At 40.8% G+C, this 22,462-nt stretch overlaps 1 protein-coding gene across 1 annotated transcript in view; it reads right to left on the reverse strand.

The window, feature by feature from the left end:
• SPHKAP (SPHK1 interactor, AKAP domain containing) overlaps window positions 1–22,462 on the reverse strand; it is a 475,388-nt gene that overhangs the window by 242,736 nt on the left and 210,190 nt on the right. Inside the window, exon 3 of the mRNA XM_073674429.1 lies at window positions 10,444–10,554. Within this exon, the coding sequence (XP_073530530.1) occupies window positions 10,444–10,554 (111 nt within the window). The remainder of the gene's footprint in view (window positions 1–10,443; window positions 10,555–22,462) is intronic.

Below are 22,462 nucleotides of genomic sequence, written 5' to 3' on the forward strand. Positions count from 1 at the left end.
AAGCTGTCAATCAGTGGTGTGGGCGGGGTTATGCAGAGCTCAGCATTTATAGCACTGATAAATCTGCAGCAGATCTTTATCAAAACTGCAGCAACCTGTAAAGTAAGAGATACAGTGCCAAAATCAGAGTCCTTGCCCCTACATCATGCTTCTCCCAGATGGATTAGCAAAAACCTGGTGACAGATTCCATTTAACAAAGTCTAACAGTTAAAATGGCGCAGTATACTGTCTGATGAATCTTTTCCTCAGCATAAGCCTGCAGCAGTTGTATACCCCAAAAACACCACTGTCCAGTTCTGATGCTGACTAGCCTATTGTAGGCACTTTTGGCAGTGGACAGGGGTCAACATTATTACAGAGAGAGTTGCAATGATAGCAGACATTCTGTAATAATTGCTGCTAGTTTGACAGAGGCCAAGTCAAGAAATAGCATGTTCAGTGTTAGTCTCTAAATTACCAAACAGGTGTATAGAGAACCCAAATTCTCCCGATATAAGGTGGACCCACGAAAAAAATCCCACCTATCAGACACATATGGCACATCAAGGGTAATCTTTTAAGCATATATGTTTTCTGATAGTTTGGGGGAATGTTAATTATGTACAGCAGGTTGAGCACCCTTCTATTTAAATTATAATTTATAAGGTACCTATCATTTAAAATGAAATTATATATCATATCGATTGCAACGTGTTGCTAATCAGTGGGGGTCCAGATCCTGACACCTGTATTGACTACACATAATTATTGCACATAAAGACTTTGGAGAATTGACACATTTTCATTTTTGGCTGGATGTATGCTTTATTTATTCTATGAAATCTTCGCTCAATAAAGTATTATTATCGCTATATGATTTTATTAAACATTACAGAAATTATAAAATGTAGCATTTGATTGCCTCCCACACCATTTATAATGGTCTGTGTGCTTTTTTACTCATACCAAGATCCAAATCCCTGTGTAATGCCTATAGCTGCCACTAGGGTGTGCATATCAATATGTAGTAGCTCCCTCTAGTGATGACTGCCATTAGCCAGGATATAAATAAATTGTATGTCTACATTGGAAATTTGGAGCTCTGTATCAGAAAAACAAAGCTCTAACTTAAAGATATATTGTGAAATGAATCATCGCAGTAAAATAACATTTGCTTTAGTTTACAAAAGTGTGGACAACTTTTAAGTTTCATTATCATTTCAAATAAAAATATTATTTTTATAATATTAATTAACAGTATTATCTCAGCCAATGATTAGTCCAATATTTACTAATATTTCTGCTTTTTAGCACCTACTTTGTATATGAATAACGTAAACTTAGTAGCAAATGTGCATTTTCTATTAAACAGAACAAGCAAGATGCTTTACCCTGGATCCTTAATGAGAAATTTTAATGAGACCAGGATATTTTTTGCACAGGCTAACTAGAAAGGCATGTCAGAATAGCACCATTACTGTGTGTGACACTTTTCTTCTATAATGACATTATTGAATTGATAATGGCTTGCTTGCTGCTCGCTGGCAGTATACAGGAAGCATATAACTAAGTCTATGCACACACAAGCATGGCAGACCTAATTAAATTCAGAAATATGGCTCTAACCTCAATTCCTTCCCATGTGTATTGCTATAATATCATAAAATGTGTTTCCAATACTTGTGTCTATGACACTTTCTGTATGAGGGAGACATTTTTATAACCCTTTTGAAAGGATACATTGATTTGTAATCATCTGGAACCTCTGCTTCCTCATTTGTATCTATGTCTATTGACACGTCTCCTCTTAACCCTTGACTCTAGTCTGATGTTCAGGCTCTGCCATCTTTAGCATTTATATCTAGACAGCTAGAACACATGTTAGAGTGAAGGCGAAGTGTTGAAGTGTGATCCTCCTCACCACCATTTTTAATATAAGCAAATATGGCAAAAAAGACTCTTAGTTTTGGGTTTTATAATTTCCCCTTTAAATAATGTTCGGGTTGCTTATACATAACATCTCAGTATTCACCTTGAAGGGGCAGCAATGCATCCTTTTATCAACACAATAATGTCGTCTTAGTACTGCCTTCTTGTCTCTCTTTGTTGATGATGTAGATTTAGATCCCAGTCTCTCTCTGTTAATGATGTTGGTACAGTTAGTACTGCCTTCTTGTCTCTGTCTGTTAAGAGTATACATACAGATATGCCTTCCTGTCTTTTCTGTTTATGATGTAGTCATATACTGTGGTGCCTTCATGTGTCTGTTAGTGATGTAAACACAGATAGTTCTACCTCCCAGTTTCTCTCTGTTAGTGATGTAAACACAGATAGTTCTACCTCCCAGTTTCTCTCTGTTAGTGATGTAAACACAGATAGTTCTACCTCCCAGTTTCTCTCTGCTAGTGATGTAAACACAGATAGTTCTACCTCCCAGTTTCTCTCTGTTAATGATGTAAGCACAGATAGTTCTACCTCCCAGTTTCTCTCTGTTAATGATGTAAGCACAGATAGTTCTACCTCCCAGTTTCTCTCTGTTAATGATGTAAGCACAGATAGTTCTACCTCCCAGTTTCTCTCTGTTAACAATGTAAGCACAGACATTGTTGCCTTAATGTCTCTCTGTTAATGATGTACGGTAGTTATGGATACTAAATGATGTGGGAACAGTGAGTATTTGCTTCTTGTCGTTCTCTGTTAATGATGTAGGTACAGGTAGTACTGCCTCTCAGTCTTGTTCTGTTAATAATGTAATTATAGACAGTACTGCCTTCATATCTCACTCTGTTAAGGATGTACATACAGATAGTGCTGCCTGTATTTCTCTGTCTATGATATAGTCATAGACGGCAGTGCCTTAATGACTCTCTCTGTTAATGATATAGGCACAGATAGTACTGATTTTCTGTCTCTTTCTATTAATGATATGAGCACAGACAGTACTGCTTTCCTTTCTTGATAATGTAGTTATAGGTAGTAATGCATCCCAGTCGCTCTCTAAAAATAATGTATGCACAGACATTACTGCCCTCTGTTAATGATGTAGGCACAGGTAGAATGGCCTCTCTGCCTGATAAAAAAAAAACATTGCAACTTGGCTGTCCCAATAGAGACAGTGATGGAAATGTCTGTAAGGCATTGTGGAAATTAATGGTGGTATATAAGTAAGTAAAATACATAAAATTTGCAGAGACAGATATGACACATATATTGGGGCGTAGATAAGGTACTTCATACTATTGTGGGTGTAGTTACAGGATGACGTTCTTTTAGCGATCGGGGTTTACAACTCACTTATTTTTTGACAAGTATTTCCAACTTGAATCTGCATGTTCAACTTAAAACCTAAATAATCTAAAAAAGACTTGTCTGCTATTGGTGCACCGCCTGATGCCTTATAGTCTGTAGTTATAAAACTATGCATGTCTTGCACCAGTCTATCTGAAAGTACAATTTATAGGGTACCTGTCATGCAAAAAAAAATGTGATTAATAGCGTTCTAAAGCCATGCGGCTGCCACACTGAGAGCTGGGATACCGGGAGTAAATGAACTTGATTCCTCCCGGCATTCTCTGGCTTTCAGTCAGCTTTCAGTCAGCTTTAGAACGCTATCAACCAGTAGATTAACCCCATATCTGCAGGTCAATACAGTTTTTTGACAATAAAGGTTCCCTTTAAAGTGGGATGGATATATTGGCTTTTCTGGGCACTATCTGGCAGTATGTTCACATTTCTGGCAAGTCCTGTAAGACTTAAGTCTGGTTCCTAAAAGATATTTCTTTTATTAATCTTCAAAGAAAGCAGTGAAATCAGCCATAAAAGCTTTTTCCTGAAAAAAACTGGCTGCCCCCTTTTTAACAGATACTCTTCCTTTTCTTATTGGGTTTCCTTTGAATTAAGGTTTTTCACACCTTCTATTTCTGGTACATTAATGCTTAAAATGCACTTTGTAAAAATGTAATAGTTTTCCTTCTCAACACAATTTCCCTGATGAAGATTATCAGGAAGCTGAAAGAAGCCGATCTGAACCCAGTGAATACGTTTCATTATCTGTGTAGAGCAGAGTTGGATTACGTGCCCATGGGACGCCAGGCAAGCTGCCACTTTGCCCAGTTCCTCATCAAGCTGTTACTAACCCTCCAGCAATATTCTGTGTCCTTTCAAGCTTGTAACGTAGCTGCTCATGTGGCTTATAGGAAAAAGTACTTGTCAGGTATTTTGCGCTTTTGGCCACAGATGATGGATATTGTTATTTGTAGTCCAGTTTCCCTTATGAAATGGAGTATGGATGCTTTCAGACTGTTATGCTAGACAATGTAATATGTGTAAAAAGTTTAGACATACAGGCCCAAATTGATACAAAATTGTGTCATTTACACCAAATGTCGCACTGTAATGATATACAGTATATGGTGCAAATGACTGCAGTGCTACATGTTATTCATGGTAGTACTTTTCCTAATGTTTGACAAGCGAGGAAGACTTAAAGGTGCACTGTCAAGTTGTCTCTTGAGCAGCTCATCGTTCTGCAGTCTCCTTACTTCCTGGTTCCGGAGGGAGAGTCCGAGACTGCTCCTTGAGTGACCGTTCTGGTCAGTTTCCTTTTGATACTGTCATTGTGCTGACATGTACACTCCTATCACTATCTTTGCATATAGAGATATTGCATTTGAACAAGGACAAGCTCAGGAAAGTGAGAGCAGTGATAACAGGTCAGGAGCTAAGAGGGAGGGGGAGGAAGGTGATCAGCCAACTGCTGTATGTAAATCAATGGGCTTCAGAGAGCTAACTGAGACATTAGGAGTTAACGCCTCAGCCTGAAATGTAATTACTGCACACACTCAGCCAGCATCTAGTAGTCGATCTCCTATATCCACTATGTAAGTTTAAAGGGGTTTTCCCATGAACAAAGTACATTTTAATCAATAGATCTTGGAATAAAAATAAGTTACACAATTGGATGTGCTAAAAAATGTTCCTGCACTGAGATAATCTTATAAATGTGCCCCTGCTATGCACTGTGTAATAGGATGAATAAGATAGTATACAGACCGGACAGCATGGGATCACAGCTGCGGCTTTCTAAAAGGTAATATTAGAACCCTCTTGTTTGCTTTTTCCATCTTGTGTTTTGCGGTCACGTGACCATCTGCCTTTATATTCCAGCTCTGCCCTTTTGGCTGTGCTGGACTTCAGTGTTTGACTGTTTCTCTAGCCAGGTGCTTCGGTGCCTTTCTCTGTCAGTCCGCTTGGTCCTTCTGGGACCTCTAGTACCTTTTTGTCAGTTTGTCTTTTTGTGTTCTGCAACAACTTCTCTATTTAGGAGGTGTCCCATTTTTGTCCCATTCCTTAGTTCTTTTAGGGACCCCTCCCCTTATGCTATAGGTCTTCGCTCATACTAGCCAAGGACTAAGGCGAGTCTGTTCGCTAGGAACAGGCAGCCCGCTACATCATAGGGATTCAGCTTAGTCTTACTGTAGGGACAGCTTTCCACAAGAGGTTTCCGGATAGGCCTGGGCCTGGAGGATCCGAAGGATCCTCATAGAAGAGGGGGTACTGTTAGAACCCTCCTGTTTGTTTTTTCCATCTTGTATTTTGCGGTCACGTGACCATCTGCCTTTATATTCCAGCTCCGCCCTTTTGGCTGTGCTGGACTTCAGTGTTTGACTGTTTCTCTAGCCAGGTGCTTCGGTGCCTTTCTCTGTCAGTTCGCTTGGTCCTTCTGGGACCTCTAGTACCTTTATGTCAGTTTGTCTTTTTGTGTTCTGCAACAACTTCTCTGTTTAGGAGGGGTCCCATTTTTGTCCCAGTCCTTAGTTCTTTTAGGGACCCCTCCTCTTATGCTATAAGTCTTCGTTCAGACTAGCCGAGGACTAAGGCGGGTCTTGTCGCTAGGAACAGGCAGCCCGCTACATCGTAGGGATTCAGCTTAGTTTAACTGTAGGGACAGCTTTCCACAAGAGGTTTCCGGATAGGCCTGGGCCTGGAGGATCCGGAGGATTCTCATAAAAGAAGGGGTACTGTTAGAACCCTCCTGTTTGTTTTTTCCATCTTGTATTTTGCGGTCACGTGACCATCTGCCTTTATATTCCAGCTCCGCCCTTTTGGCTGTGCTGGACTTCAGTGTTTGACTATTTCTCTAGCCAGGTGCTCCGGTGCCTTTCTCTGTCAGTTCGCTTGGTCCTTCTGGGACCTCTAGTACCTTTTTGTCAGTTTGTCTTTTTGTGTTCTGCAACAACTCCTTTGTTTAGGAGGTGTCCCATTTTTGTCCCAGTCCTTAGTTCTTTTAGGGACCCCTCCCCTTATGCTATAGGTCTTCGTTCAGACTAGCCGAGGACTAAGGCGGGTCTGTTCGCTAGGAACAGGCAGCCCACTACATCGTAGGGATTCAGCTTAGTCTTACTGTAGGGACAGCTTTCCCCTATCTTTCCTTAGTACTTGTTGCAGATCATAACAGGTAAAACATTTCCTGGTTTGTTTAAAAGCAATGTTTTACCTAATAGAAATAATCAGCTGTGATCCCCCTACTGTTCTGTCTGTTTACTCTCTTTTCTGTCCTCCCCTGCCCAGGAGCTGTGGTATGATCAGACCATGTCCCTGTACGGTCAGACACAGCCATTACACAGTACACAGCAGGGGCACATTTATAAGATTATCCCAGCACAGGAACATTTTATTTAAACACAACCAATTGTGGAACTTCTTATTCCAAGATCTACTGATTAAAATGTACTTTGTACATGGAAAAAATCCTTTAAAGCCCTCACAGCAGGAGAACCATAGCAGATAGAAAAAGCAAGTCAATTGCAAACTTATTCTCATGATAACTAGCTAAAGTAATTTAAGAATACTGTAGAAAAATGCCCCTTTAATGTAGAATTCTGTACATATTGTGACCTTTTCATGCTTATTTAAAATGGTTGCAATATAAATGTATTCCAAACCTTTTTGGTCACCTCTATCCACTTTAGAATATGCAAGTTTTTTTTGCAATTTCTACATAGAAATGCAATTATAAATATGTCGTACTTCATGCCAAAAGTAAATTTAGACCCCTATTTTTCATCAATTTCTCCCATATTCCATTCCAATCAGAGAGTGCCTTATTATAGCCATAGTGGTGCATGTTGACTGCCCTGATGGGAAAGTATATATACATATAAATATACTGATAACTGTGTATTAATATTTAAGGGATCCAAGGGGTAACGTTTCTCATTGTGAAGAGTGACATGCAAAGCTTGGCATGCGAATGTGAGAAGACTTTTAAGCCTTGCAATGCTCCTCTGGGAAATTGAATATGAAAATTGCCTTTTCAGAGAGGAAGACTAGAACTCTATTGCCACCTATTGGAAGTAGCAATCCTAAAAGTCAATATTGACCCTTTAATGAGCCTTGCCATATGACTTCAGATAAAAGCCAAACCAAAATCTCATTTTGCAGACACGGTGTTTCAGGGTGCTGCCCCTCATCAGTGCAAAGTTTGAGATCTGGTTTGGGTCTGTGAGAGGTGGCTGACATGATTCCAAGGGGTAATGTTTCTCCTTGTGGAGAATGACATGCCAAGCCTGGCATGCCAATGTGAGGAGACTTTTAATCCTTGCAATGCTCCTCTGGAAAATTAAATATGCAGATTGTCTTTTCAGAGAGGAAGAGGACTAGAATTGTCGTATTGGCATGCCAGGCTTGGCATGTCACTCTCTACAAGGAGAAATTTTATTCCTTGGATACTGTTCAGATGCCTCTGATCCAGCCAAACCAGATCTCACACTTTGCAGTGATGAGGGCAGCACCCCAAAACACTGTCGCAAATTGAGATTCTGGCTTGGCTTTTATCCTAAGTCGTGTGGCAAGGCTCGTTAAACAGTCGATACTGACTTTTAGGATTGCTACTTCCAATAGATGGCACTAGAGTTCTAGTCTTCTTCCTCTCAGAAAAGGCAATTTGCATGTATCTAAATTAGACATTGCTACTCCACAGATGTTGTGAGAAACCTTTCAGAGAAACAAACATTTTAAAGCCATTCTTGACTTATGTTGTGGCCCACTTGATGAAGCAGTCTGTTGCTAGGGTCATCTGAGAAAATCTGTCTGATTATGCTAATCACACTATAATATGAGTTTGATCAGAATGTGATCATAGTGGTATCGGATTGTCTCGGATGAGGAGAAGATAGTAAAAAAATATTTTCCATCTTCTCCATTCTGTTAGTCCCTGAAAATCGTACCGCGCTCAGATGTCATCCGAGTGCAGTCCGATGTTTTGCACTGTCTCATTGATTTGCATGGCTGAATGCAATCCGAATATCAGATGCAAATAGTGCATGCTGCAATTTTTTTCTCATACAAAAAATGTGACATATGCACAGCCCCATAGAATAACATTGATCCAAGGGTGTATGGCACTCGGACTGAAAACACAGTCATCTGCACAAACTCTAAGATTATTTATCGAAATGATATACTACCAGTCCGAACTTTTCATACAGCAATAGTACTTTAAGCCAAGTAATTCTGCCTCCTTTGCCCACAGCTACAATGAAATATTGGTAGTTGTATTAAAATTCCAAATAGTCACATAGTCTGCATAAGTGGCAGCGCTTCTTTCTTACCAGAAAATTAGAAAGGAAGGCATGTCTGCTCTTTCTCTTTTCATGCAGACTGTACAGACATTAACTTATGTGCATACCCAAGGTCTCAGACTACCAATTCTGTCATATTGGTGCTAGGAAAATATGGATTCTGGAAGCCACGGAGAAAGCCATTGCCATAACTAAAAATGAGGTTGGATTGTACTGATGCCTGAATGATGCTACAGGGCAGAGAATGATCTTAGCTACTGAGCACTGACCTTATATCCAAAGTGACTGTCCAAGTGAACAGCTGATTCAAGCATAAGAACCCTAAAACCCATGTAATTGTATGCACCTACAAAGTGATTTCTACTAGCCATAGATAATTACATTTATACTCTTCTGACATTGATCACAATTCTAAAGCTGCCAATCATCAAACTAAATGGATTAAGTTCAACCTTGATTAGGAATTACTGGGATTCAGGTTTAATAATCTGAATATTTCCACATTTTAAATACTATGTGACTAATATACAACTGGATCAGTTCTGGTTTCGGATTTAGGATTTCCTACAAAGACGTTTGAAACATTTGGAAACAATCTTGTATATTCCAGTGATTAAATTAAAATGTCCTCAGTTCTATTAATAGGGTTGTCCGAGATTAGAAGAGTAATTCTACAATTTTCCTAAAAAGTAACAGTAATATCCATTGGTTGTATACTTGCTAAGGGTCCAGACTTTGCTGGGAGAGCTCAGCAAATGAACCACACAAGGGGTTATGGTTACATACAGTAAACCCTGCCACAAAGTAGGAGCTAATGTGGACAGTGTTTAATGGCGTGAATAAAACCTGTCACTGGCCTTTCTGTCTCGATGGACGTGGATGACGTCTCCTAAATCATCCACCCAGCACTGCAAATCTCTCCTGAGGGCAGAGCAAAGTCTTGTAGTCCACATTCGCTGGCTTCCTTTCTGGGTCATTGGTTCCTTCAGGAGCAGAGATGCCAACTTGACTTCTTTTTTTTCTGGTCAGCTTATCAAAAAATCATGGACAGACAATATTTTTTACGGACACATTGGAAAAGTCATAAAAAATCATTATAAGTTATCCATGTCTACTGTCAATGATTCTGATATTAAGACATCAACTGCATTTACTGTAATCTGTAAAATGATGATAATTACAGTCAAAATAATCTGTGGACTTTTCTTCAGCATCAAAAAATCATGGACGTCTTACATTTTTTTTATGGACAGGGAAAAAAAAGTGCCCTATATTTACGGACTGTCCTGGAATTTCTGGACGGTTGGCAACCCTGTTCAGGAGAGCAGAGTGAAGCGTACCTGATCTGGTACATCAACCGCACAGACTCAAAATTTGCCATGTTGGTTGGATGACGTGGGAGACGTCATCCATGTTCACCAAGACTAGAGGGCTGTCAATTGAGGCCAAAGAGGAGGCCCGAGCTTAGACCTGCGATATCCATTGGACCAGACTGCACTGATTAGCATACCTTGTGGGAGAATTAAAAAAGGTATTTTCATGGATCTGTGATGCTGCGAGGGTCTTAGGCACAGATTGCTGGAGTAATGGAGGTCGTTCTTTTAGTTCATATGAGAAAAACGTGTTGACAAGTTCACGATGTACCTTAAATGTCTTGATTTGGAGAATTAACATTTTGGTAATTATGAGGTTTCATCTGGTATCACAGCTTAGTCATTTTGAAGAGAATAAGGATGAGTTGCATCTGCAATACCAAACACAGCCAATGGACAAGAGTGGCACTGTTTCAAGAAGAAAGCAGCTGAGCTTTCCTAATCCGATACAATCCCAATGCCATTTCATATTAGATGGGGAAGAGTAATTTTATATATTATTACTTACAGATGTGCAGTTGGACTCCATACTTTCTTCTTCTAGGCTGATCTTACAGAGGTTCTTGGAATTTTGATGCCAGTACTCTAACGAATCTGTGGGTCGGTTGGGACAGATAATCTGGAAATAAAATTAATTTTAACAATCAATCAATTACAAGAAATACTTGGAGTATCTTTATGAATGCAGCACTCTTTAACAAAATTATGTAACAAATATGCTTTTGGTATTTAGAAAAGAATTCCTCTTATGTGGCATTACAAAATATGTTGGAGAATTTCATATACAGTGGGTGAAATAAGTATTAAACATGTCACCAATTCTTGGTAAACATAAAAACGCTTAAAACAAATATTTATTGAATACTATTTCAAAAACAAATCAAAGCAAAAAAAAATCCTGTGCAGTAAGTAAAAAAGTGAGATAGTGCATCTGGATGACCTACAATTGATTTGCACAGATACTCAATAACATAAATCAGGGATACTGGACGGTATAAATATCCCAGTCCACACCAATATCAACCTGTGAAACCCTATGTCAGAAAATATTAAAAACCTCTGACGTCACTCACCCCCCTCCCTCCTTTTTCTTATCACACAGATTTCCAGTAAGACAAGTGCTGGCAATATAGTTGGCACTCTTAGAAACAGACTTACAATGGGCATAAAGAAGAAGAAAATTAAAATGTGGGATGTCCTTTTGAAGCCAAATGCCAATGAGGATGTTTTTTGGTGCATAGACAAAGAGATTTAAAATAGACAGGAGAACTCTTTTCAAAGTGTTGGACAACAAAAGGGTACATGTGTTTATACATAAAAGGGCTGTGGAAGTCCTTTAGTCCACAGGAGATGCAGGTTGGATTCAAGTAACACTATTGTTTCCTATAAGCTAGCTCACACTTAATGTCTGCAAAAGGAAATATTGAATATTGAAATTTGTATAAATCTGATATTGATGAAACATATATTTTTAGCGGTAGGGCTAATAGGGGAAGAATATGCATATTTTTTCATATCTGTGACACCTGCCTATAAGCCACAAAAAATAGTGCACATATAACTAACAACAGACATGTCATTTGGTCTTTAAGTAATGATAAAATCCCGATTAAAAATATGGTGGCAATCTCGAACTTCTGCGATCATCCAGTAAGGAGTTATCGCATAAGTTGGGATTTCATAAAATCCTGAAGGGCTTATGACAGCTCACAACTTTGCCCACGTGAGGTCATCACAGGGTGGGGTGTGTGTGTGTGAGTGGGACTCAGGGGCTGATAAAAGATCATGAAGAATTATGATCTGGGTTCCTGTAGATAAATACATATCGTATATGCATGAATCCCATTCACTAAACAACCCCAAGTGAAGCGCTCTCCTTCGGCTAAACTGAATCGTCTCTACGAACGGTGTAGTAAATTTTCTTGTTAATCCCTTTTATTTTCTGTAACTATATATGCTGTATTATTTTGTCCCCTTTGCAAAATCTCTTGTATATTTTTTATAAACACTGCCTCCTTTTGGATTAAATATAAAATTGAATAGTTCTGTTCCTTTTGTTCTGTCACCATGCCTCAAAGCCGCAATGCTCGGCGGTTCTCCTTACTTGGTGTGACAGCTTCATAGCATTACATGCTGTCATACTTGGGTCAGTCTGAGCATTGCGATGTGATCGTCGTCTGTGTTATACGGCCATCTGACTGCGCCCTTATAGTTACAAACGGCACAGTCTGGTCCGTTGGGCGTCTCTGATCTTGATTCAGTGCCTCCTCTCTTCTTGTGATCGCTGTCTTCCTTCCCTGCTTTTTGTGGATGACGTGTCCTTCTGTCATCCACACACTGTCCCGCAATCACGCTCCTGCGCAGGCGCACTTCTATCTGTGCTGCCGAGGGCAGAGCAAAGTACTGTAGTGCGCATGTACCGGTTTTACTTCTGGATCATCGGAGCTCTTTGGCCTTATGCGCATTAGAATACTTTTCTCTGCCTCTGGCAGGGCAGAGCAAAGTACGCTTGTGTGTGAAATAGGACACTGTGTGGATGACATAGGATATGTCATCCGCACAAAGCATGGACGGAGGCGATAGCAAGAAGACACCAGAGATGCTCATCAGACCGGACGGCCTCGTATTTAAGTAGAAGAAAGGCGATTTTTGGCATCTGAGAGGATTGGGGACTTGATTACAGCGTTCCAGTATGCTGTCAAAAAGGACTTAATGGTAGTGGCCTTACTTTATATGGAAAAGAAACATGTGACAGGTTCCCTTTAAGAGTGGTTTCACACAAAGCTTTTTCTGGTAAAACGCCACTGCAATTTTTGAGCCAAATCCAGAAGTGAATGCAGCAAGAAGAAGAAATCCTTCACTTGTATTTGTGTGGGGTTGTAGCATCATTGTCGTCGCACATTTCTGATGCAGACGTCCGTCACTATTTCTCGTCATTAGGTTATTAAGAAAATCAAAACTACTGAATGGTGGAGTCTCTTCTTATAGTACAATCCTTACGAAAATGGGTTAGTCGGAGAAAGACTGCAGAATGGCTTGTGCATATATTAGAGAAATAAAAACCAACTAATTTCTTCCAAATCACATCTCTTCATTCTCAGACACGAACCACCAGTTAATTAAATTACTCGGCCTCATTACAGGTTATTAAAAGGAAAACAAGCCATGGACGAATCATTGCTGAGCAGAGACCAAACAGAAGGCAATCTGAAGTCACAGAGCAGCTCCGCTTCCAGCAAAGTGTAGAGTGGGGAGAACTGAGGGCACATTACTAGGTGCAACCAAGAGCGGTACGTTTAGTATGAAGGCGAATGAGTCATCTGAACAGCACTAAGGAATTTCAGTGGAAGCTATGATTTGAAGATTTTAGAGCACAGAGTGTACAGAGCGGCTCCATAATTAATAATACCTTAGTAAATAATAATATATTTATCAAAGCTTGACATTTTTGACATGGGAGTCAGTGGTGCAATAAGCCCTCTTGTGTCTGACTCATTACAGGTCCTCCTGCAGTATGATTACAGGAAAACATTTCATGTTCCAAAGCCTCTTGGAAATTTCAGCTTCATGTTTTCTACTCTTATATTTCTTTGGGGTAACAAAATAATAATATGTGCAGCATCATCAGGCCTCGTTCAGATGTCTGTTTTTCACGATATGTTTCTTAACATACACTACCGTTCAAAAGTTTGGGGTCATTTAGAAATGTCATTATTTTTGAAAGAAAAGCACTTTTTTTTTTCAATGAAGCTAACATTAAATGAATCAGAAATACACTCTATACATTGCTAATGTGGTAAATGACTATTCTAGCTGCAAACGTCTTGTTTTTATTGCAATATCTACATAGGTGTATAGAGGCCCATTTCCAACAACCATCACTCCAGTGTTTTAATGGTACATTGTGTTTGCTAACTGTGTAAGAAGGCTAATGGATGTTTAGAAAAACCCTTGTACAAGTATGTTAGTCCAGCTGAAAATGGTTTGGCTGATTTGAGAAGCTATAAAATTGACCTGCATGTGCAGCATGAGACGGGGCATTATCATGCATGAAATGATCTCGATGGTCCAGATGGATGGAGTGGAGGATGGCTGGTTGATGGACACCCCATGCAAACACGGCTACGGCGCCAACAAGGAGGAGGTGGAGTAATGTTTTGGGCTGGAATCATGGGGAGAGAGATTGTCGGCCCTTTTAGGATCCCTGAAGGGGTAAAGATGAATTCCATAATGTATGTTGAGTTTCTCAAACAGCACTTCCTGCCATGGTTCAAGAAGAAGAACCGTGCATTCCGCAGCAAGATCATTTTCATGCATGATAATACCCCGTCTCATGCTGCACATAACACATCTGCATCTCTGGCTGCTGTGGGCATAAAAGGGGACAAACTTATGGTGTGGCCCCCATGCTCCCATGACCTCAACCCCATTGAGAACCTCTGGAGCATCATCAAAAGGAGTGTCTATGATGGCGGGAGGCAGTTCACATCTAAGCAACAGCTCTGGGAGGGTATTCTGTCCTCATGCAAAACAATTGGAAGCAGAAACCATCCAAAACCTGACAAATTCAATGAATGAGAGAGTTCAGAAGCTCCTTTCGAACAAGCGGTCCTATGTGCAAATGTAACATCACCTAGAATAAAGTTTTGAGTTGAAAACTGTTTGATTTCAGTTTGTAATAACCTGCTAATGCTTAGAATTTCAAAAATGACCATTTTTTTGTTCTTTATTAAAATGAAAAGGTTGAAAACTCTGCTGTGCATAATAATTTGGAACATGCATTTTGAGTGCAGTTTGAGTGTTTTATTTTTTTAAAAATATACTGTTATCATAGGCAGTTTGTACAAAAACCTTTCAATTGTACTCTAATAGTTATTTGACTGGAAAATTACAATGACTGCAATTCATATAGGTAATTTGGGAAAATCTGATAAAATATTATTTACATAATAATTTGGAATTCAGTGTAAAGTTCAAGTTCTGGTTAAGAACCTCGTGTCCTCTGAATTTATTGCTGCCCTGGTCCCAGAAGAGAAATGCCTGGAGACAGCCGCGATCGGATGGTTTGAAGTAAGTGGAGAGCCCCACATACACAGCCACACATCAGAGGGAGGACACGTATTGTCTGTAGGGTGCCAGAGCGAGAGGGGGCTACAGCTCGCCCACGACTACCTCGCTGGGGCACCTTACACCAGTGTCAACGTCTACAGTGAAGAGGCGACTCCAGGATGCTGGCCTTCAGGGCAAAATGGCAAAGAAAAAGCCATATCTGAGACTGGCTAATAAAAGGAAAAGATTAATATGGGTAAAAGAACACAGACATTGGACAGAGGAAAATTGGAAAAAAGTTTTATAGACAGACGAATCAAAGTTTGAGGTGTTTGGATCACACAGAAGAACATTTGTGAGATGCAGAACAACTGAAAAGATGCAGGAAGAGTGCCTGACACCATCTGTCGAGCATAGTGGAGGTAATGTGATGGTTTAGGGTTGCTTTGGTGCTGGTAAAGTGGGAGATTTGTACAAGGTAAATGGGATTTAGAATTAGGAAGGCTATCACTCCATTTTGCAACACCATGCCATACCCTGTGGACAGCGCTTGATTGGAGCCAATTTCATCCTACAACAGGACATAGACCCAAAGCACACCTCCAAATTATGCATGAACTATTTAGGGAAGAAGCAGGCAGCTGGTATTCTATCTGTAATGGAGTGGCCAGCGTGGTCACCAGATCTCAACCCCATTGAGCTGTTGTGGGAGCAGCTTGACCGTATGGTACGCAAAAAGTGCCCATCAAGTCAATCCAACTTGTGGGAGGGGCTTCAGGAAGCATGGGGTGAAATTTCTCAAGATTACCTCAGCAAAGTAACAGCTAGAATGCCAAAGGTCTGCAATGCTGTAATTGCTGCAAAGGGAGCATTCTTTGACGAAAGTAAAGTTTGAAGGAGAAAATTATTCTTTCAAATAAAAATCATTATTTCTAACCTTGTCAATGTCTGGACTATATTTTCTATTCATGTTGCTACTCATTTGATAAATAAAAGTATGAGTTTTCATGGAAAGCACAAAATTGTCTGGGTGACCCCAAACTTTTGAACGGTAGTGTATATGTTGTTTCTAGGATTCTCACAGATAAAACAAACACCCATTATAAATGATCCATTACCATAATTTTATATACGTACATATGTATTGTAGGATTGTTTATGAAATAACATTTATTTAACCCCTTTATCACATTGGGTTTTTACGTTTTTGCATTTTTGTTTTTTGGTCCCCTTCTCCCCAGAGCCATAAATTTTTATTTTTCTGTCAAAATAGCTTGTTTTTGGAGGGATGAGTTGTACTTTTGAACGACACCATTGATTTTTCTATATAATGTACTGGAAAATGAGGAAAAAATTCCAAGTGCCGTGAAATTGCAAAAAAGTGGAATTCCACAATTGTTTTTTTTTTACCATGTTAACTAAATGTTAAAACTGACCTGCCATTATAATTCTCCAGGTCATTACAAGTTTGCAGATACCAAACAAGTATAAGTTCTTTTTTATTTAAGGGGTGAAAAAATTCCAAAATTTGTGAATAAAAAAAAATGGCGCCATTTTCCTGGACCTGTAGTGTCTCCATTTTTCAGGATCTGGGGCTGGGTGATGGCTTATTTTTTGTGCGCCGAGGTGACATTTTTATTGGTTCCATTTTATCGCCCACAAAACAACGTAATTCTGGTGTTTTGATTTATTTTTCTCGTTATGTCGTTTAGTGATCGGATTAATTCTTTGGATATCTTGATAGATCAGATTATTCTGAACGCGGCGATACCAAATATGTGTATTTTTTATTTTTTAAATTCTTTTATTTTGAAAGGGGCGGAAGGGGGGTTATTTGAACTTTTATATTTTTTTATTTTTTTTTATATTTTTCAAAACTTTTTTTATGCAAGAAGGAACAGTAGGAGCAGTGCCAGAGCCCTGCAAAATGACATCTAGCAGGCCACTAACATCCATGTGTCTGCTAAATCTGTCAGAAACAGACTCCATGAGGGTTGTATAAGGGCTCGACGTCCCCAAGTGGGTGTTGTACTTACAGCCCAACACTGTGCAGGGTGATTGGCATTTGTTAGAGAACACCAAGATTAGCATATTTGATATTGGCGCCCTGTGCTCTTCACACCAGAACCAGTTCACACTGAGCACATGACAGACGTGACAGAGTCTGGAGACGCTGTGGAGAACGTTCTTCTGCCTGCAACATCATCCAGTATGACTGGTTTGGCAGTGGGTCAGTAATAATGTTGGAAGGCATTTCTTTGGAGGGTCGAACAGCCCTCCATGTGCTAGCCAGAGGTTTTAGCCATTAGGTACTGGGATGAAATCTTCAGACCCATATGCAGGTGCAGTGGGTCCTGGGTTCCTTGTGATGCATGACAGTGCTAGGCCCTATGTGGCTTAAGTGTGTCAGCAGTTCCTGCATGATGAAGACATTGATGCTTTGGACTGACTTGCTTGTTCCCCAGACCTGAATTCAATCAAGAGCATCTGGGACATCATGTCTCGTTCCATCCATCAACGCCACGTTGCACCACAGACTGTCCAGGAGTTGAATGATGCTTTAATCCAGGTCTGGAAAAAGATCCTTCAGGAGAACATCTGCCACTTCATCAGGAGCATGCCCAGGCATTGTAAGGAGGTTATACAGGCACGTGGAGGCCACACACACTACTGAGCATCATTTCCTTGTCTTGAGGCATTTCCATTGAAGTTGGATCAGCCTGTAATTTGATTTTCCACTTTGATTTTGAGTATCATTCCAAATCCAGACCTCCATGAGATAATTATTTTGATTTACATTGATCATTTTTATGTTTTTTTGTTCTCAACGCATTCCACTATTAAATGAATAAAAATTCGCAACTGGAATATTTCATTCAGTAATATCTAGGATGTGGTATTTTAGTGTTCCCTTTATAAAAAAAATAAGCAGTGTATGTACTACTGTGCATGGAAGCCGCAAGGGCTACATGCACAGGGCTCTACTACAAGTGTCAGCTCTCAGGGTGATATCACCTGCAGTAGATTTATTGCAGAAATTTCTACAACTGAACATCTGCTTTAGGCTTCATTCAGACATCCAATTTACTCATATGTGTGGTGTCTGTTTTAAGATGGACAAGACACTGCCCCTAAGGCTATGTGCACACAATCAGTATTATGCGCCTTTCAGACATCAGTGCTTCAAGTACATGTGGAGTCCGTTTGCACACATACTGGAGACACTGATACACGTACACCCATTCAAATGAATAGGTCTGTGCACATGTCAGTGTGTTTCCACGGACCGTGTGTCCATGGGCAAAACACACTGACATGTCCATTTTTTTCTCACAGCACGGGCCGCAAAACTTCCCACATCCGTGTGTCATCAGTGTCACACGTACCGGCGCCTGGGAATCAGCATACAGTTAGCATTGTTCCCAAGCGCCGGGTGCTGAACGCTGCCCTCATCATTGTCCCTTGCTGGTGCTGTGATCAGCACCAGCAGGGGACAATGTTGAGAGTAACATTCTGCTCCCGCTCTGTCCTAGTGTAAAAATAAGAAAAAAAAAATCCTTATACTCACCTGTCCGAAGATGTCCCCCGCTGTAATCCACCTGACCGCTCACTCCAATGAGCCGGAGAGAATGATTTGCTCCACCGCTCTGTGGTGTCCTGTCACTCACTGAGCTCAGAACAGAGCAGGGGCCCGCTCGCTCCCCGGCTTCTTGGCGTGAGCGGTCAGATGGATTACAGCAGGAGACACCTTCGGACAGATGAGTATATGGATTTTCTTTTTTATTTTATTATTATTTTTACACCAGAACACAGCATGAGCAGAATACTATTCACAACATTGTCCCTTGCTCGCCCTGATCGTAGTGCAAGCAGGGGACAATGATGAGCGATCACTTCAGCAACCGCTGCTTGGGAACAGAGCTAACTGTACTGCTGATTCCCAAGAGCCGCTACGTGTGATCCTGATGCGGCACACGGGCGGCACACGGTTGCCAGACGTGTGCCACCTGTGTACGACACAGGTGCAAACGGACACATGGACACGGATATCTCTGGTACTGGTTTTTCCAGTACTGGAAATATCCGGACGTCTGAAAGACGCATTAGGTGAGTTTTTTACCTCAGTATTTGTAAGCCAAAACCAGGAGTGGAACAGTCAGAGGAAAAGTATAATAGAAACATGTCACTACTTCTGTATTTCTCACCCACTTCTGGTTTTGGATTACAAATACTGATGTAAAAAACTCACCAAACACTGTGTGAACATGGCCTGCGAGTTTAATGGAATCAGTCACACAAATCATTTTTTCAGCTTATATGTGTGTGCATTCCATCAAACTCAGGGTATGCCTAAGGGCTTATTCACACATCAGTAATTGGTCAGTATTTTGCATCAGGTTATATGTGCACGTTGAGTATTTGATTATGGAAATTTCTGCAAGGTTTCTGCATCTCTTGGCAAAAAACCCACTGAGAAAAAACATGTGTTTTTGGTGCATTTTTGCATGCATTTTTTGCATGCGGTTTTCTTATCGTTTCTGTACAGCAATGAATGCTTTTTGGAGCTAAGTAAAGAGATTTGAAAAAAGAAACGTGGGGCATCACTTTAACCCATGGATTACCATTGGACCTGGAGTGAGTATATTGGTTAATTTAGCGCAAACCTGTCTGCAGGATTTTGCAAAGTAAACTACATACACTGTCAGGTTGGCGCCGTTACACTGATTAAAAAGATACCTTGGTTGATGAAATCCATCCTGTGGTTCTTGTTTAATCTTTATTTGCAGTTTGGAGATAATGAGATTCTGGTGCTTTGGGGTGGGCCTGTTGGCGGGGTTTTATGTGGTGCTCTGCTTATATATTCATCTGTGTGCTTATGAAAGGTCACTGATCCTTCAATGACCTGCCTCCTATTTTACACAATGCATATACTATTGTGGGGTTAGAAAACATTTTTTTACATCCAGCTAATTTGTAATATTTTTTTCTAACCCCACAATAGTATATATATTATGTAAAATAGGAGGCAGGTCACTAAAGGAACAGTGACCTGTCATAAGCGCATACAGACGAATATGTAAGCAGAGCATCATATAAAGCCCCACCCACAGGCCCGCCAAACTGTCAATAAAGATTAAACAAGAACCACAGGACGGATTTCATCAACCAAGGTTTAATTTTAATCAGTGTAATGGTGCCAACCTTATACTGACGGTAGTTTGTTTAGCACAATCCTGGTGACAGGTTCACTTTAAATGATTAAAGAATGTGTCTGTTTTATTTCAAATAAAGTGTTTTATTCTCGGTGTGTGTTTATTTAACTCTTTACTTACAGGTTTAGTAATGAGGGTGCCTGGCTGACACCTCTTCGTTACTAAACCTAGGGCTTGGTGTCAGCGACACCTAATCCGATTACCCCTAATCCCATTCAATATGAAGTGCCATTTCAGGGGCAGCTGAAGGTTGATATTTTTAGCCTAGGAAGGGGCCATTAGACCAACGTGTTCCCTGGCTCGTCTTTAGGGTATGTCCCCACGATCAGCAACCAGCAGTGCTTTGGACACAGTGTATTTTTGCTGCGTCCAAAATGCTGCGGTCTAATGCCACACTTTTTTTGTCAGTACATGTGGATCAACCTCATGCATTGACATTTCAATCAATCAAAATCTGCAGCGGAGACTAGCGTCTCCGATACAGAAATTGACAAGCTGCGAGTGAGTTTATGCAGCGTCAAAACAAGCACAGTGGGCATGGGATTTCTTATAAATGAAATAAAATGAATTAAATTTAAAAAAATGGTGTGGGCTCCAAGTGAGTCATTTACATAACCATCAGAGGGAAAGCCAAACACTGGGGGCTGATATTACTAGCCATGGAAGGGGCCATTAGCCAAAAATGTTCCCTGGCTATTAAAAACAGCCCACAGCTGTTGCTTAGCGTTTACTGGCTAGATTAGAGGGGGATCCCTGAAAAAAATTGACGTAGGGTACCCCTAAAAAATCTAACCAGCAAAGGCTAAACAGACAGCTTTGAGCTGATATTAATAGCCACGGAAGGGGCCATGGATACTGGCCCCCTCAAAGGCTAATAATATCAGCCCTCAGCAGCCCCAAAAATGGCACATCCATAAGATGCAACAAATCTGGCACTTAGCCTCGCTCTTCCACTTGCCCTGTTATGGTGGCATGTGAGGTAATAGGGTTGGGGTTCATGTCAGCCTTGTATTGGCAACTGACATGAAGCCCAGGTTAGTAATCCAGGGTGTCTATAAGATGCCCCCATTATTATCCCCATAGTAAAGGTTTTGAAATAAACACACGGTCTGAAAAAAATTGTTTATTTGAAATAAAACTCCACAAGGTTTTAATCATTTATATGAAAATAAAAAACACAGTATACTCACCTAACACCTAATCCCCTGAAGCCATTGTCCCCTGTAAATAACAGAAAATAATAAACAGCTAAAATATTTACCTAACGCCCATTCCATTTGAAGCTATTGTCACCTGTAAAAAGAACAAAAATAAAAAACAACCATATCCCTCACCTGTCCGACGTGATAAAATAATCCAAAGTGTCCAAAGTTGTAGAGCAGTCACATCAGCAATTACTGATGTGACTGTTCTAGAATTATGGTGGATAGGTGAGTATTATGGTGTTTTTTATTTTTTACAGAGGACAAGGGCATCGGGGATTTGGTGTAGGTGAGTATAATGTGTTTTTTATTTTAATATTTATTTTAACTTTTTTTTTCTCACTGTGAGCACAGGCGTTGGCTGATGATGTAGCACCCTGAGGACTCGGCTGCTACAGGGGTATTGCACCTCAAACCAGAGGTGTGGTATTCCACTCCCGGGTAAGGATGGAGTGTGGGACTGAGCTCAGTAGGCTGCATGCACTACATACATCCCATTTCCGGGGGACAGAACTACGGTACTCCCACCAAGTATATGTGCAGGTACGACAGCGTCTGTCCCTGGCTGGAGTGGGAGGGGGGTGGAACATCCCAGTAGTGTAGGGGCAGATAGGGGGAGTACTCTGGGTAAAGCTAGGAGCTCATTGGGTGCTGGTCACCTGGGCTCACACATAGAGGGAGTATATATGGTGGGCACCATCTTAGGACAGGGTCTTTTTAGCAGGGGAGCTCAGCCAGGAGGGCTGACAGGGAGCTGTGGCTCCGGCTGGGCCCAGCTCCAGAGCCAAGCCTGCAGAGGAGAGAGGAGAAAGAAAGGCCCAGAGTGGAAGACCAGAGGGAACCCTAAGAACCCAGAATCAGACCAAAAAGGGTGAAGGGTTGGCGGACACGGGTACCGGAACCCGAACTGGTGGAGGCCACTTATCCTCAGCCAGGAACCGGAGGTCGTGGTCAAGATTTGCCACGACCCTCACCAAATCCACCAGAAAGGCACACCAAGCATAGGGTCAGGGAACCCAGAGGAGGTTTGACCACTAAGAGACCCGAGGGAGCCGGCCAAAGG

The sequence above is a fragment of the Phyllobates terribilis genome, unplaced genomic scaffold (assembly GCF_046119375.1).
Source record: "Phyllobates terribilis strain yellow unplaced genomic scaffold, ASM4611937v1 Scaffold_3__8_contigs__length_932513732, whole genome shotgun sequence".
Taxonomy (NCBI): Eukaryota; Metazoa; Chordata; class Amphibia; order Anura; family Dendrobatidae; genus Phyllobates; species Phyllobates terribilis.